General features: G+C 43.3%; 1 protein-coding gene across 2 annotated transcripts in view; it reads right to left on the minus strand.

The window, feature by feature from the left end:
- NSUN2 (NOP2/Sun RNA methyltransferase 2) overlaps positions 1-17,360 on the minus strand; it is a 1,231,765-nt gene that overhangs the window by 338,584 nt on the left and 875,821 nt on the right. For both annotated transcript variants that reach the window (XM_044065403.1, XM_044065402.1), the window contains exon 15: positions 8,785-8,920. In XM_044065403.1, coding sequence (XP_043921338.1) covers positions 8,785-8,920 — 136 coding nt within the window. The remainder of the gene's footprint in view (positions 1-8,784; positions 8,921-17,360) is intronic.

The following is a 17,360-nucleotide window of genomic DNA, read 5'->3' on the forward strand; positions in this document are numbered from 1 at the left end:
ATCTTACACAATCCATCCACCTCGCAGCTGGATGCCTTGTTTCCTCTTGCCTTCTTCCTGTCTGTCCCAAATCTTCTTTTCCAGATTGTCTCCTGCTTTTCTGCACATGTGCCTGAACCACTGTAATATGGTCTCTTTAATCTTTTCCACAACTAGAGCTACTTTGGTTTCTACTCTTACGTCTTCATTTCTTTGTCCCACAATGTGCATTCTGCTACCTATCTCAGGCACTTCATTTCCATCACCTCTAGGTTCCTCATCTGCTCTGTTTTTACTGCTTAGGTTTCTGTACCATACAGTAGTACCGGTCGCAGTACCATTTTGTACATTTTATTTTTCAGCTTTTTTGGCATTCTTCTGTCATACACTACATCTGACATTTTATGCCAGATGGCTGCAGCCCCTCTAATTCTAGCTTTGACCTTTTCAGACTTCCCTTCCCTCTACCACCCCTCCCAGATACCTAAAGCTGTTAAACTGTTCCACAATATTCCCTTCTATCTCAATTCTCAGCTTCTGCTGATCCTCCAAATTTAATGCTATTACCACTGTCTTATCTGTACTCAGTTTCATCCCATGAGCCTTTAGTTTTGCATTCCATTCCCCTATTCTTTGTTGAAGTTCTTGCTCAGAGTCTGCATGTAGTGCCGCCACATCTGCATACAAAGTACAGTTTTGTACCTACCATAAATGTAGATGTCCTATAGATATGCAACTGCAGTCATAACAGATGGGTTGTCCTGCCTCAGGCAGCCCTCGGTCGGCCGGATTCCAAAGTCTGGGTCCGATGTCGGCTGATGTCGCATTTCTCTCCGACGTCAGAGCGGCTGGAGTACATAAGCATCAGCCGACGCCATTTTCTTCAGTGTTTCTTGCCCCAGATGCCAAGTGCCCTCCAAGGAAGGCTGTAATCAAATTGGAAGACAAAAACAGGATTCCAGACAAATAAATGAGCAATAAACAGATACACCATAACAGATATCCCCAGCTAAGAGAAACAGGGATAGGAGTGGACCCTAGGCATAGAGGGGTATGGAGGAGGAAAATCCGACTGCAGTTGCATATCTATCGGACATCTACATTTATGGTAGGTACAAAACTGTACTATGTCCTTCAAGAATGCAACTGCAGTCATAACATATGGGTAGAATGCCATAGCTTAGCTGGGGGAGGAGGAATGCTCTAGGAAAAAGATGGTGTGGCAATCAAACCCTGCAGGACTGCAAGCAAAGCCTGCTCTGGATCTGGAGTATAGAGGGAGATTGTAGTGTTTGGAGAATGTATGCACGGAGCTCCATGTAGCAGCTTCTAGAATGTCCTTAGTAGGCACCCCTCTTAAGAATGCTGTAGAGGTGGCTGTAGCTCTGGTGGAATGTGGTCTGACATTGGCTGGAACAGTCTTTCCTTGAAAGGAATAACAGAATCTGATGCAATGTCCAATCCATTTTGAAATAGTCTGTTTTGAAATTGCTTTTCCTTGGACTGCAGGGACGTAAGCTACAAAAAGTTGTTCAGACTTCCTACTGGTCTTGGTTCTGTCCAGGTAGTATCGAAGTTGTCTGTGAATGTCCAAGGTATGTAACAGTCTTTCCCCCTTATTCTCAGGATTGGGGAAGAAAGCAGGCAGATGAATAGCTTGATTTAAAGAAACCCTAGATACCACCTTTGGCATAAAAGTAGGGTTGGTCCTTAATGAAACCCTGTCTCTGTGGAAAATTATGAACGGTGGTATTGCTATTAGGGCCTGTAGTTCCGAAACCCTTCTTGCTGAGGTAATTGCCAACAGGAAAGCTGTCTTCCATGAGAGAAATTGCAAGTCAACTGAAGCTGCTGGCTCAAATGGAGGTACAGTCAGTTTTTCTAGGACAAAACTGAGGTCCCAGGCTAGCACTGGAGCCTTTCTTGGTGGCTTAATGTTCTTGATTCCCCTGAGGAATTGCCTTAGCAAAGGATGTGAAAAGACAGGCGGATCAGTGTTATATCTAGCTGAAATAGCCGATGCATGTATCTTTATGGAAGAATATGAGAGTCCATTCTTTAGCATATCTGCCAAATATTCCAGAATGAGTGGGATGTTCAATAATGATGCATCATGTCCCTTTGCTGGTATTCCAAATGCTGAATCTCTTCCATTTTGCTAAGTAAACCTTTCTGGTGGATGGTCTTCGAGCCTCTGTTAGTATCCGCTGAACTTCCTTGGAGAGAGATAGGTTGAGGTTATTCATGGGATCTCCCAGGCTGTTAGCTGCAGTGTCTGAAGGTTTGGATGCACTGTTTTGAAGTTGTGTTGAGTCAAAAGTAGAGGCCATTGGGGAAGGGCCCACTTCTTGGTGTGACATATGCTCCGTAGTAATGGATACCAGTGTTGTCTGGGCCAGTCCGGAGCTATTAGGATCCCCTTGGGTCTCTCTGCTTTGATCTTTAGTAATACTGAGGTCATCAGTGGCAGAGGTGGGAATGCATAGATTTTTAGAAAGTTCCAGTTGAATGAGAGAGCATCTATTTTCCAAGCTTGTGGATGGTATGTCCTTGAGCAGAATTTTTGTAGATGATGGTTGAGGTGAGAGGCAAATAGGTCTACTTCTGGCCTGCCCCATGTCGAAGTGAGCTGTGTGAAGGTCTTCGGATGTAACCTCCACTCGTGTGGATCTGTGAAATTCCTGCTTAGGCTGTCCGCCAGCACATTGTCTTTGCCTGGAACAAACTGGGATTGTAACTGAATGTTTAGGCTCAGTGATTTTTCCCAAAGATGCATTGTCAGTCTGCAAAGGGGGTAAGAATGGGTGCCCCTTGCTTGTTTATATACCACATCACAGTGGTGTTGTCTGTCCGTATCAGTAAATGGCCTTGCTGAAGTTGGTGTTGAAAGGCCTCGATGGCATGCATTACTGCCAGCATTTCCTTTTGGTTTATATGCAGAAGTGTTTCCTTTGGAGACCATTGTCCTTGTATACACCTGCCTTCCATGTGCGCCCCCCCATCCAAGGTCTGAGGCGTCTGTGGTCATGGTCTGTGTTATCTGTGTTTTTTTGAATGACATACCTGTGTTTGCCTGGCTTACCGAGGCCCACCATAGGAATTCCTTTTGTAGGCATGGAATGAGCGGTATGGTTGTCTCTAAGTTGTTGCTGTGCTGAGACCATAGGCTTTTAGGTACCATTGAAGCTTTCTCATGTGTAGTCTTGCTAATGGAACCAGGAGAATGCAGGATGCCATGTAACCCAGGGCCTATAGGAATCTCCTTGCAGTCATCTGGGTAAGTTTTGCCAAACCTTTGAAATAATGAGTTAACTTCTCTTGCTTGTCTTCTGTTAGGTAAGCCATTTGAGAGGCTTTGTCTAATTTGGCTCCTAAGAAGATTATTTGCTGGGATGGCTGAAGTCTTGACTTTTGGAAGTTGACTGTGTATCCCAGAGCTTGAAGTAATCGTATGACATAGTCCAAGTTTTTTGTCAACATCAATTTGTCGTCCGCTTGTATGAGGCAGTCATCCAGGTACGGGTAAATTTGGATCCCCTGGAGCCTGCAATGAGCAATTACTGAAGCCAGGCATTTTGTGAATACTCTGGGCAGTAGATAAGCCAAATGGCAATGCTGAGAATTGATAATGTTCTGGCCCTGCAAGAAATCTGAGGTATCTTCTGCAGCTGTGTCTGATAGAGACATGCAGGTATGCCTCCTTGAGGTCCAGAGTAATCAGCCAAGACCCCTTGCCCAGCATGGGAAGGAGTTGCTGTAGAGTCAGCATTTTGAACTTTGGTACTATGAGAAAGGTGTTTAATGCGGACAAATCCAGTATTGGTCTCCACTGAGATTCTTTTCTTGGAACAAGGAACAGTCTTGAGTAAACCCCTGGCCTTGTTCTTGTTGTGGAACTCTTTCTATTGCTTTCATCCGAGTCAGCAGAGAGATTTGCTTGATAGCCTCTGCCCCCTGGTTTTGTGGTAGGTTTGGCATGCCTTGTTTTCTTGGTAAGGTATGAAAATGGAACCTGTAACCTCGGTCTATAATGTCCAAAATCCATTTGTCCTTTGTCAATCTGTGCCAATTGTCTGTAAACAGAGATAATTTCCCCAAGGGAGCTTCTATTTGTTCCCTGGTAGGCGGCAGTAGAGGAAAGTCATTGAGATTGTGGCTGTGGGGCAGGTGAAACCCCTGTGTCACTTCTTTGGTTTGCTGGCTGCCATTGTCGTTTCCTGTAAGGGCCTCTGTATTGTCCTCTTCCTCGCCACGCCTGTTTTTACCCCTTTGAAATTTTTCAGGATTAGGAAAGGACCAGTTTTTTGAAGGCCAATTCCTACTGAATCTGGGGGGTTGAACCTGGAGGAAATCTTTCACCGTCTGAACTGATTTTGCTTTTTCCTCGATGGACTTTAACACATCCTTAGCATTAGCACCAAAAAGCTTGTTCTTTTCCAAAGGTGCATCCAGAAGTTTTGCCTTTACATGATCTGGTAGAGGTTGATCTTTTAACCATGCATGTCTACGAATGACTGCCCCTGTCATAGCTGCCCTATATGAAGCTTCCAGTGCATCATATCCACACTGCAGGAAGTGATTGCTTACTTGCTGAGAGTTATGTTCAGCTTCCTGCAAAGACTTCCTGTCTAAAGGATCAGGAGAGGCCAATGTTTTCTGTAAATCTTCTAACAGGAAATCCTGATATTGTAACATATGAAAAAGGCAATTCAAAGCTCTCACAGATAAAGTAGTGGAGGTGTAAACCTTTTCCCCCCATCTCTCTAATGACCTAGCTTCCCTGTTGGAGGGCAAAGGATTTTTAGAGGTGGAAGCTGAAACACCTTTAGGTCCCTGAGAAATAGTTTCCAAATCAGCAGTATGGGCCCTGAATAAATGGGAATGTGTTTCTTGGACCCTGTAATACCTGTCTGGCTTGGCTGGAGCAGGAGGAAGAGAATCAGGGGTAACACTAGAGTCAGAATATAAATCATCCAAAACATCAAGCACAGGAGGAATAGCTAAGGGCCTGTGCTGGGGCTTTTTAAGGAAAGTTCGAGCGCTTTCTGGAATCAGAATATTCCTGGCCTTGCCACTTGAAATGTTCCCTCATGGTATGCAGAACTTCCCCAAAAGAAATATCCTCAGGAGGGGATGGAATCCTCTGCATCCGAGTCCTCATAGGTCTGGAAGAGCTCTTCCTGGCCATCTGAGTGGACAGAGTCCTCAGAATCTTCATCTGAAGGAATAGGGTCAGAGGGTTCAACCCGGGGCCTTTTATCAGAAGGAGGCTGGGATCCTCTCTCAGGATGGGCCTGTGAACCTCTAATCATAGAAATTAAGTCAGCAGCCATAGTCATGATTTGTGTCTCTGGAGTAGGCTGAGGTAAGGCTTTAGCAGTAAGATGCTTGGTCTTGCTGGCTGCCTTAGCCCCAGTGTAGGCCTTAATAGACATGGCCATAGGAGGCCTGGCAGCTCCACGTGCAGGAGTGACCTTATCTACAGCAATGGTCTCGGGCATTTCCTCGGTTTCGGTAATCGGAGGAAAATCAATAACTGGCGTCGGGGTGATGTCCGGAATCGGAGTCGTCGGTAATGCAGTGTCTTCGGTTCGGAGAGTTGGAATAACCGTCTCAAGGGGAACCGGAGCACTCGCGGTAGGTTTTGGCGTGGAGTTGGTGGTAGACGCGGGCCGAGGATGTCAGTCCCGGTCTTTTCATTTCTTGGGAGTTTGCGATGTCGGAAGTTCCGATGGCATTGTATAAGCAAATTTTTCGCCGAAAAAATCTTCAGTGAACTCCGCCCGGCGCCTGAGAGTGCGCTTGTTGAAGCGAGCACAGGCTACACAGGCCGAGACATCGTGGTCTGGGCCAAGGCAAGGAAGACAGTAAGAGTGGAAATCCTTATGAGGTATTTGTTTACCACAAGAAAGACAATTGTTAACCTTTTCAGTATTTTCTGACATAGGCTGAGGCAAGAAAAGGTCCCCAACGGGGTACTTAGCTTTTTTGATGACTTCGGAATCGAAGAATACAGGAGCTGACCGACCGGCACTTGCGAACTGCTTCTGCTTCGGGCACCGCGCGGCAAGAAAGACTGAAGAAAATGGCGTCGGCTGATGCTTATGTACTCCAGCCGCTCTGACGTCGGAGAGAAATGCGACATCAGCCGACGTCGGACCCAGACTTTGGAATCCGGCCGACCGAGGGCTGCCTGAGGCAGGACAACCCATATGTTATGACTGCAGTTGCATTCTTGAAGGACATCAACTTTGTTGATCTTTCCACTCCAACCTGTTTGCTAGTGTATCTATCACCAGTATGAACAGCAGTGGTCTCAGACCTGAACCTTGATGCACACCCGCTCCCACTGGGTACATCTCTGTGAGACCAAACACTGTTCATACTTCAGTTATTGGGTCTTTGTACATAGCTTGCACTAATTCTTTAATGTTTCTGGGACTTCAAAACACCGCAGGGCTGTCAAAATCAGCTTTCTTGGGACAGTGTCATATGCTTTCTCCAAGACCAGGAATGCCAAAGTGGACTCTTTCCTCACACCTCTGGCTTCTTCTCAACTATCTGTCTTGCTGCAAACACTGAGTCAGGTGTGCCGCATTTTGATTTGAATCCAAACTGTTCATCTCCCATCTTACTTTCTACTACTCTGCATATCAGTTTATCAATCACCTTCTCCAGAATTTTCATGTAATGTGACAGGAGTTGATACCTCTACTACCCACAGTTATGGATATCTCCTTTGTTTTTGTATATGGGCAAAAATATGCTTATTCCCCAGTAATCTGGGGTACGCCTTTCTCTCTACATTGTTAGCAGTACTCTCAGGAGCCATTTCTCCCCTATCTCACACAGTTTATCATTATCTGCAGTGACTCCAGCTGAGCCTGCTGCTTTCCCGGACTTCATTTTCCTTTGTGCTGTTCTTACCTCTTCTATGATGGGCTCCTCCTCTTCTCTTATTGTAGGCTGTGTTTGGGGCAGTACAGCTTCTGCAAGGTTTTCTTCATTCAAAAGCTGCTGGAAGTACTCCTGCCATCTGCCTTTGATGTCCTGTGGACTGGTGAGCAGGTTGTTGCTGACATCTCTTATGAAGGATGTCTGACTAGCTTCTTTACTTTTCTGTCTTTGCCTTGCAACCTGATATAGTTTCTTTGTGCCACCTACTGAAGTCATTTTCCAGAAGCTGATAGAGTGTCTGATACATCTGTTCTTTGCTACTGCAACTCCTTTCTTAGCCTCTTTGTTAGCCAACCAGTATTCCTCCCTAGCCTGGTTTGTCTTTTCTATCTCCCACTTTTCCTGCACTCTTCCTTTATTTTGATGACTTCTTGGACTTCAGCATTCCACCATCAGCTTTCCTTATGTAACTTATTTCCATACCTGGATTGCCTACATATCTGTTCTGTAATCCTCACATATGCTGTTTTTAGGTGCTGACATTCTTCTTCAACTACAAATATTCCCTATTGTTGGGGTGCTACAACCCTAAGTAATTCCTTGAACTGTTGTACTCTCTTCTCCAGTCAACTTCCAGGTCTTCAGCCTGCTCTCTGCTGACTTTAAAGCCTTCTCTAACCACTGCTTGCAGCAGACTTTGAAAACCAGTGGTTTATGCTGTGGGACAGCCATTACATTGGGGATGACTCAGCAATCACGGATTCTACCCCACTGCTATTTCCTTACTAGGAGAAAGTCTACTTGAGTTGCATGCTGGCCACTCTTGTATGGGATCTTGCAATTGCCTCTCTTTCTGTACTGTGTGTTTGGTTACTACCAAGCCATTTGCCAGACAGAAGTCTAGAATGGCCTCTCCTCCTTTATTCCTGTTGCCTCACCCACATGGGCCAAGCAGTTCTCATATCCTCTTCTGATCGTCCTGATATGTGCATTCAAGACACCCATTAACAACAATTCACGTTGTTCTGCTTTATCTAGAAGGCCCTGCAAATGCTGTCTGCATGTACTCTTCTCTTCACTGCTGTGGGGCATAGGCTGAGATTATGAATACTGCCCTATCATTACACTGGAGTCTGACAGCCATGAGTCTGTCACTAATTCTGATGACATCCCTCACTGCTTTCTGAAGCCTCTCCCTCACCTCAATTCCCACACCATTTCTAGCCCGTCTTCTTGAGTAGATGATGACCCTGGATCCCAAGCCAAGTGGCTTTGCTGCACTGCCCTTACATCTAGTCTTCGGATATAGAGGAGGTCCAGCCTCCTCCATACCATTTTGTCATTCACTTCCAAGCTACACCCTGTCAGTGAAGCTACAGTCAGTGCAGCAATTTTCAGTTCATGTTTGGCGGGTTTGATTGGTTTTACATCCAGCTTTCACTTAACAGAGCTATCCCAAGTAACCCAGGCTAGGCAACTGGACTCTGGCCAGCCAGTAGCGTATTGCCCAGGGCTGTTTGGCTTTATGCTAGGCACAGACACCCTTCTCACCTTTAGCATGGGCCCCTGGCATAGGTTGCAGTAGGCCTTTACTTTAAAGTGGCTAAAAACTAAGATGTCAACTGGAAAAAATATCATTGGATGTTTTTGGATTGCACAAATAAGTGTACATTCTTCATTTACACCCATCAAACTTATGTAAAAGAATTATTACAGTTTAGAATTCAATATCTGTCAGCAAACATACTGTTTTGATAAGATGCAAGTCTTAGTACATACCGCATGCTTCAGTACAAATCAACATACATTATCTGGAATATATTGTACAAGAAAACAAATTGAGTTTTTAACAAAGAAAGACTTTACAGCAAACTGAATCACTCAAGTATTCTCAGAAATATATCTAACCTTCATTCGTTCACTGTTGTTCAGTAACACAGTCCTTAGTTCTTTAGAAACCATGTACAGATGCTTCTTCTTTCCTTCATGAGTTCGAGTAAGCACGTTGTGCTTAGGAAATGAAGGTGCCAACTCATAAAACTTTCTGCAGACAAAATGGATTGGGGAGAGAAACCATCACAGAAAATCTTCAGCTTTTTAATACAAACACATTAAATCTACAGCAGCCATTACATCATTTGGATTTCAATTGCTTCTGACTAACTACTTTTTCAATAGAAGATGTGTTATCAAAGACATTCATCCTTAACTGGGACTTCTCCATTTAGCAAATATCAGAGCTGTTCTCACCTGGGAAGTAAAACACACTGACATTAACAAAAGGTTAAATCTAAAAGAAAAGTGCTGTTAAAGGTTGAAAGACTACTTACTGTAAAAGTGGATCAGAACTTGTGCTGTTAGCTGGAGAAGTGGAGGTGAATCCCACAAGTTTCAATTTTCATACTCAATGGCTTTTGAGCCAACTTTAAATTCCTGCACCTCCTACATCACTGAAGTAAAGGGATCCCTAGCCCCAACTAGGCTATTCAGTTACTAAAAAAATAAAACCCATGCATTTTCACAACTGAGAATCAAAATATTGCTTTGTTATATATTTATACATTGTGTACACTAAACTTTCTATTTAGCATCTCACCTATTTACTACCACAATTAAACTCTCTAACTAAATTTGCATTTTCTCACATGACCAAAATATGGCCTAAATGCTGTATACACTGATTCTACCATCACTTTGAATCTGCCGTTACTATGACTGGGTGTGGGGATGGAGTACAACTGCTGCTGGCATATGAGATGGATTCATATGCTGGGCTAGAACATTGTTTCTAGCCCTTATGCCCAACCGTCTGACTCCCAGCCAGTGAGAAAGCACATCTTGTAGGAGAGAAAGCAACAACATGTAAGAATATACAAATATATGCTTCTCAATTTACAAGGAACTCCAGAGGATGGAAGACCAATCCAAACAAAGAGATGCAGAGTGCTAATAACTGCCCACTGCAGAGAGCTCTTTCTCACTAACTAAGAAGAGCACACATTTGTTACATCCAACATCTAGAGCTCTGTGCAGTGATTAAACACTGGAAAAAAATTCCAGATTTTACCATTAAATGTCCCAGGAGGGCGCATCCAGAACAGTCAAAACGAATAAGATGAGAAGACCAATAATGTAACAAAGTGTCAAAGTCCAACTTCTGGAGTTATGACTCAAGCAACAACACTTGGTGAAGAAGTTAACCAACAGTTGCGTCACAATGTCCACAATGGAGACATTTCTAAATCAAAGACTAGAAGCAGCCATCCCCTCTGATGGAGTGGCTTGGCAGTAGTATTCTCCAAGAGGCAGCTGCCTGACTGATTACAAGTAAAACACAATGCAGTTAGCTATCTCTACAGAAATGGTTTGCTTAGCTACTGAAACACTCTCCTCTCCATCCCTGAAGCAAGTAAAATGACTTTTCTATAACTGTGGCTCATGGACAGTCTTCAGGTACAACCTGAGCTTGAGATGTCTATCCAAGGTGTGAAGAGCTTTTTCTCCACTTATTTTTGCACGAGGAAAAAAGGAGAGATAATGAAGGAGTTTAACAACAATTCTGACATCACTTTGCAAAGAAAATGTGGGTTGCCACAAAAGACATCTGATTCTTGTGTAAGACGAAATATGGTTCACAACAAATAATGGCTTGAATCTCAGATATCCAGGTAGAAAACCATCTTCCAAGACATGAACATCACAGTTACCCAAAACGTAGACACAATTGGAAACCTGGTCAGTAGCCAAGTCATAAATTTAAGTTCCAGAAGGAGAAAGTTTATTCAAAGATCAGTGGAGATTCAGAAGCCATTTAATTCTTTAAAACCATTAATTAAAAAGAGCAGCACCACACCAAAAAGCATTAGTTGTGATGCATCTGGTCATCCTGGAGCATGCATTCTGCAATGGAGTTCCCCTGAATGACAGACCATCCTGATCTTGGCTCAACATAACCACACTAATGAATGTACAGAACTCAGTAGCTCAATTAAACAGCTTAAGTAAATAAAAATAAAATTAAACTGGGAAGCACATCAAATCACTACTTTAATTTTATGAGTTAACATATTTTAACATTATTATTTTTTGAAGCATCGCTAGGTAATGCTTATTTAGCTGCTTACACAAAGGTATTTTACAAGTCATCAGTGGCAGCTCTGCAGGTGCAAATGTGTTACACACGACTGCTTGTGCCAGGCCACAGTTCTTCCGCCATAAGGCTATTATGGGAAAAAATCTAGTGGCATACTCACAAGGCCATGGATTAGACCTAAATCATAAAGCTATCTGACAGAAGCCAGGACAACCTATATACTGCTTGACTCAGTTTCTTAGTCTGTACTGGGATAGCTTTCTCTACTCTTTTTTGTGTACTATCAGGAACATGAGGGACACCCTCCCCCATGGGCCAAAAGTACAACTTTCTTGGTCAATAAGAGACGCAGAGGAAAAGCCTTAGTTTCTCTACTGAATTTTGGAATATGATATGGAATTCAAATTCACAGGAAAATACAGGAAGGTATACAAGAATCTTCCCTGCCATAATGACGGCATGTTCACCATCAACCTCCCTACTCTTGCTGAGGAAAGCAGAATATAAGGAGAGCCACATTCTCTCAAGAGGTGCACATCAATTTCTGAGGAGTTACACTTACTAAAGAATTTGTCTAAACAAAATGCCCAAATCCTCAGCTCCCGGAGAGGACTGGAGGTGCTGTTCAGGGAATGTATCAGAATATTCACATCTTTAAGGAAGTGAACATCACTAAACGTGACACCCACATTTGTGACTCACTGCCAGTCATACATCACCTTTCTCTACACTGGCACAGTGCATGCCATCCTACATTTCAAAATGAAATGGCTAGTACACTGAAACAGGAGAGTCTCTTTCCTCAGTTCTACTTCCAAACACTACTCATACCTCAGATTTGTGTACAGCGTCCTCTCAATCTAGATCCATTTCCTCTGTTTTGTCTAAACTAAGGGAATGAGGAATGCCTCCATCCTGCTTGACAACCATCCACTCTCAGGATTTGTGATAGGTCATGCTAAACAAAGAGAAAACCCAGAGTGAGATATGAAGATATGGTCTACCACCTCAGTGCCAAGCAACAAGGGTTTGGCAAAGGATCACCCATGAATGAGTGGTAACTCTGCAGTTACTGACACATCATAGCCCTCTGCAATACCTGCACCTTATGAATACTAATCGCCCATGAAAACTTTGTCATTTTTTAAGCTCACTACCACTGGCCATCAGTTACCACCAGCTCCTCTCCTTGTTTACCAGGACTACTGGACCTGCCTTAGCCTCTGCCTGGTTCAACCCAACCCAAATCTAGAACACGTGAGGAGATGGAGGATGCTGATGCAGCATCACAGTGCTGTTGAGGAGTGTACCATACCTCCTACCACCCTGTACCATCCTTGCGAGTACCACAATGTCTGTATTCAGGAGGTGCAAGCACACTTCCTCTGACCAAACAGTATGCTGCTTGCAGTGCAAAACTCTCCTGGCTATTAGTGCTGCTATTACAGTGAGCCTTGGATCCCTCCCTTTCCCAACAAGTCCCTCCAGCACCCATGCTGTTAAGTTAAACATGGACCATCTAGAGCACATTAAAGGGTTTATCCCTCAATGGGTAGCTCAAGATCAGTATTCTTGAGCTCAGATTCCATAAAGGGTATATCCATGCTCTTCCTCCATCTTCAAAGATATTCAATAACAGTCTTCTAGAGAAAGGCAAGGGTGCTATAAATTAGCACATGCAAGACTTCATTAGCTGGATAGTTTCTTCAAAGCAAAGGATATGTGAGGTGTTGCAGAAATATGTAGACAAGACAGGATTCACTGTCATTGTCTGGCTCAGAAATAAAGATCTCAGTCCTCTGAACTCCCTTTCTACAACAAGAAGGGATGGAGGCTTTCCCCTAATCTTCCCCTCACACTGGGCAGACTAAAATTCACTGGATGCATGAGGGTCGACTATCAAAGGTTGGGTGACAGGACATCGGTACTAATGATGTCACACCTAGGTGGTGTAGGATCAGAGATGTCTCTGAAAGGTCTGCTAGTGGCACCAACACCTTCAGTAACAGTGCAATCCTCTACTTGGCAGAACAAATCACATCAGACATTAGTCTGATGTCCACTGCTCAGACCTATAAACTGTGAACTCTACCAGTGTGGGAGGATTCTAAAGATCTTACTAAACACGGGCTAATAGACCTCAGTTCTAAGTGCTAACACTGAACATGCACCATTGGCTGTATGGGACCACTCTATGGGAGCAGTTAAGTTATGCAAAAGCTTCAGTTGCTCATCTTTGTTATCAAAAGTTCACCCATCCTGATATGCATCCTGCATTCTCATGTGGTCATTACACTGCACTTCTCCCCAAGTGTAGAACATCAGTGAACCTAATTCCTCATCAATGACCAGCAAGTGGCATGCAGTGACCATAAGGCTATCTCAAAGATGGATTTTCCTTCAGCAGACTGTGTGTAATGGCCACCATCTCTAGCACAGGCCTCGAACCCACTGGCACCTAGAGATTGCCCTGAAACTTTTCCTATTTATGCCTGTGTATAGTTAGATTAAATTGCTAATATATATAGTAGTACCCAACACTCAATTCACCAAGGCATTTTAGACCATGTTTGTGTGGGCCTTGGCATGATATGGCAACCGTGTCTAAAGTTTGAGGCCTTGTTCCTCTCCTAGGCACTGAAAGTAGAACTTCTCCACACAGATGTCAGGATCACAACTCAAATCATGTAGATGGCAGCCAAATGTTAGGTATGTACTTACTGCTTCGCTCCATCTGCATTGACTTATAGGTTATCCCGTCCTTGCAAAGCATCTGAGCCAGTAACATACAAGTCTCTGCATTAGCATTTAAATAAAGAATAAGCTGGCACTTTGTCTCTCTTTCAGAAGCCACTTAATGAGTTGCCATTTTTCCCCTGCAAGTGACCAAGTACTTAGTGAGATTTGTTTTGCGATTCATAAGCAGGCCCAGTGCAGATACAGCATACTTCTTGTCCCACAAGTCCAAGCCTTCAGAATCTTCCCTCTGTATGCCTGGTTGTGGTGGGGACTTAAACAGGAACAATAAGTAACAGAACAACTGGAATAAGTTCTCAAATATGAGGATGATCTCCCATTTCTTCCTAAACATGTCTACGACTGAATTACAAAATCCCATGACAACACTTTCCAGAACAACTCATTCAATGAGGGATCGTTTTATGTGAGAAGGCCATCCTAACCTTAATGATCTTAAAGAAAAGGGAGAGATGTCACAAATCTCAAAACACCTCTGTTTTTTGGTTGTCCTGGTGTTCAGCCTCCATTCTGAAATCACTTTTGTCTCTTATTCACCACAAAGAATAGCAAAGGTAAACTCAAACAAGTATGTTAAATTCTTGAAGTGTACGATTCTTGCAAGGAAGATAGTTCCTGGAACACAGTCTGAAAGGCCAGTCAAGATCCTGGAGCAACACTACAGAAGTTACCCTTGCAAAATACTCTTGACAAAGTGGAAATTTGTCAATGAGTTTCAATGACTCCACCATATCTTTCATCAACTACTCTCTCATGTGCAAGACTTCACTGGACAAGGTACTGAAACTAGAACTTGAACGGTGGGCCTTAAAGATCAAGTAACCAGTAATCCAAACTTACAGGTCCACAGGATGATCCAGTGACTGGGTCCTGTAACCACTACAGGAACCACACATTTTTGCCCCTTCAACAACAACAACACTGGCTGTTCAGTACCAATTTACTTAAACAAAACCCAATGATGAGAGCAGAAATTGGGAATTTAGGTAAAGATCTTTCAACATGTCCATGAAATGGGGAAATAATTTGCACACTATAATTGTAGGTTTTATTTCAGGAAAAGCAACTGAAACATTTAGACCAATTAAAACGGGTCATGAGCAAACACTGACCTTTATGAAAAAGTGAGAGACAACAGGAGGGCCTTGCTCCACCTTTAAAATAATTTTTCAAGTAACTTCATTGAGTGTGGATACTCCTTTTAACAAAAAAAGATGACGCATCCTGGAAAGCTTTGTACTGAGCAATGCTTTAGTGGCTAAACTGTGTAGATGAATAAATACTCTTTCAGATTTGCAGTATTTGTAAAATGGAACAACTGTGCGAGAAAATCACCACAACAGAAAGTAAATGAAATATCACAGTCTTAAAAATGTTTTGTTAATATAGCCAATTCTAAACAGCTTGCTGATTGAGCTTTCTGTAAATTCTGATGAGGAAAAACTAAAGTTATGCACTTATGACGACAGACCTGTGTTGTCTTCTTCCATACTTCTTAATCTGCGGGGTTATAAGATCTGACTCAGGTCAGACACTGGTCCTTTCAGAATGTTTATTCCAGGAGCTCCACTTCTTCTACCAATAATACCCTGTGCTCTAACTGCCTCTCCTCATATTGAGTTCGCCACACAAATTTTTCTAGAATCATAAACTATAAGAAAAAGATGACAACTTTGCAGGAAACAGGCACAGGCAGAATAAGGGTCCTCTTACACATAGCTTCAAGGCTGGTCAGGAGCAACTCATTCATGTGACAATTTGGAGGGGCACTTTGGGATGGTTGAGAAGGATGGAACAAGACAACACAGGTCTATAGTTATGGTAAGTACATAAACTTTGTATCCGAAGTTGCCTTTTCCATCAATCTCAACTTGTAGGTCAGAGCTCCCAGCCAGTAACACCCCAGTGTGGCCCTAGGAGAGAACATTCCTCTAAATGTTGACACCAACAGAAGTTCTAGACCTAGACCGACTGTCCAGTTTATAATGGGTCACAAAGGTAGTGGTGTTACACCAAGTAGATGCAGCACAAATATCAATCCAAGCCGGAGTAAAAAAAGGCAGTTGAAGTAGCCACCACTCTCACGGAATGACCCCTAGGCCTCAAAGGCAAGAAATTCCATTCAGGGAGTAAACTAAGGAGATACAACTAGAGAGGTATCTGGGATAGGGTCTGTTTGAAAACAGGCATACCAAGTCTTGATTTAGAAAAGAAGTCAATATGTTGGCCAGATTTTCCTGAAACCTTTAAACATAATTTTAGTTGCCTATGAACATGTAATCAATGTAGCAAATATTCTCCCTTGTTACTGAAATTTGGAAAGAAAACTGGTAAATGAATGGGCTGGTTCAAATTAGACTTCAAACCAACCAAGGGCAGAAATGAAGGGTTGGCCCTTATGGTTACCCTGTCTTTATGAAAGAAAACAGATTAAGGGGGATAGAGAGTAGTGCCTGAAGTTCAGACAAGCTTCTGGTTGATGTAACAGCCACCAGAAAGTTTTCCACAACAAACATTTCAATACACCATGACTATTGGTTCAAAAGAAGGTCTGGTGATAACTTGCTTTAGCAGAGCAAGATTCCAAAGAGGCACTGGGTCATAAACAGATATCCATAATAAAAAGGTGCCCTTCAAAAAGCCATTGGAGAGCTTAAGAGCCATCAAAGGTATACTGTCCATGCCAACGCCAAAGTTATAAATGGCAGCTAAATGCACTTTAATGGTAGAACAGCATAGAACAGAATGAAAAAGATCAGCCAAGAAGTCCAGAATAGCATCTACGGATGATGAAAACAGATACAAGTCTTTAAAAGGAGCCCAAATGTTAAAATGTTTTCATTTACTACCATAAAACTTCCTAGTGGAAGGTTTCTGACAGGAAGAAAGGATGTGAATAACTCTCTCAAAAAGCATGGCCTTCCTGGCAATCATCGGAATTGACGGACTCATGAATGAAGGCTTGGAGGAGGCAATCCCAAAGGATGAGAAAATCAGACTCTCAGCAGGGTCTAGGACCCAGGGTGGGTATAGTAGGTGAGGCCAAAGGAAAGGGGACCAAACTTGATGGAGCCAGAATGGGGCAATGAGGAGGACAGTCTCTCTACAATGGTCTGCTTTCTGAAGAAACTTGATAATCCAAGGAGTTTTGGGATAGCCATATAGTAAACCCTGGGGTCAAGCATGCAGAATGTCCTTGGTGACTGTCCCTCAGGAGGGATCATGGCATAGAAACTGCTGCACTTCATGTTGGATGGGGAGGCAAATAGGCCACAGTACGGGTTGCCCAAGTGGCTGAATATTTGCGCAGCTATACCCAGATTCAGGGACCACTCACGAGACAGAAGAATATGTCTGCTCAGACTTTCTGCCATGATGCTGAATTTCCCTTGCATGGGTGTTGTGAACAGACACTGTTGAAAGGACATCACCCACTGCCAAACTCACATGGCCTCAACACAGGAGATGGGGCATAATTCCTCCTTGCCCGTTCAGAAACCATTCCACTGACGTACTGTCAGTTTGGATTGCAATCACACCCTTGGAAAGAAGGTCATGACAAGCCTGCAAGATTAGGAGGACTGTCCTCATCTCCAAGATGTCGATGTGAAGTCTGGCCTCATACTGAGACCAG

Source organism: Protopterus annectens, chromosome 3.part0, assembly GCF_019279795.1.
Source record: "Protopterus annectens isolate FY-2018-M chromosome 3.part0, PAN1.0, whole genome shotgun sequence".
In the NCBI taxonomy this organism is placed as follows: Eukaryota; Metazoa; Chordata; order Ceratodontiformes; family Protopteridae; genus Protopterus; species Protopterus annectens.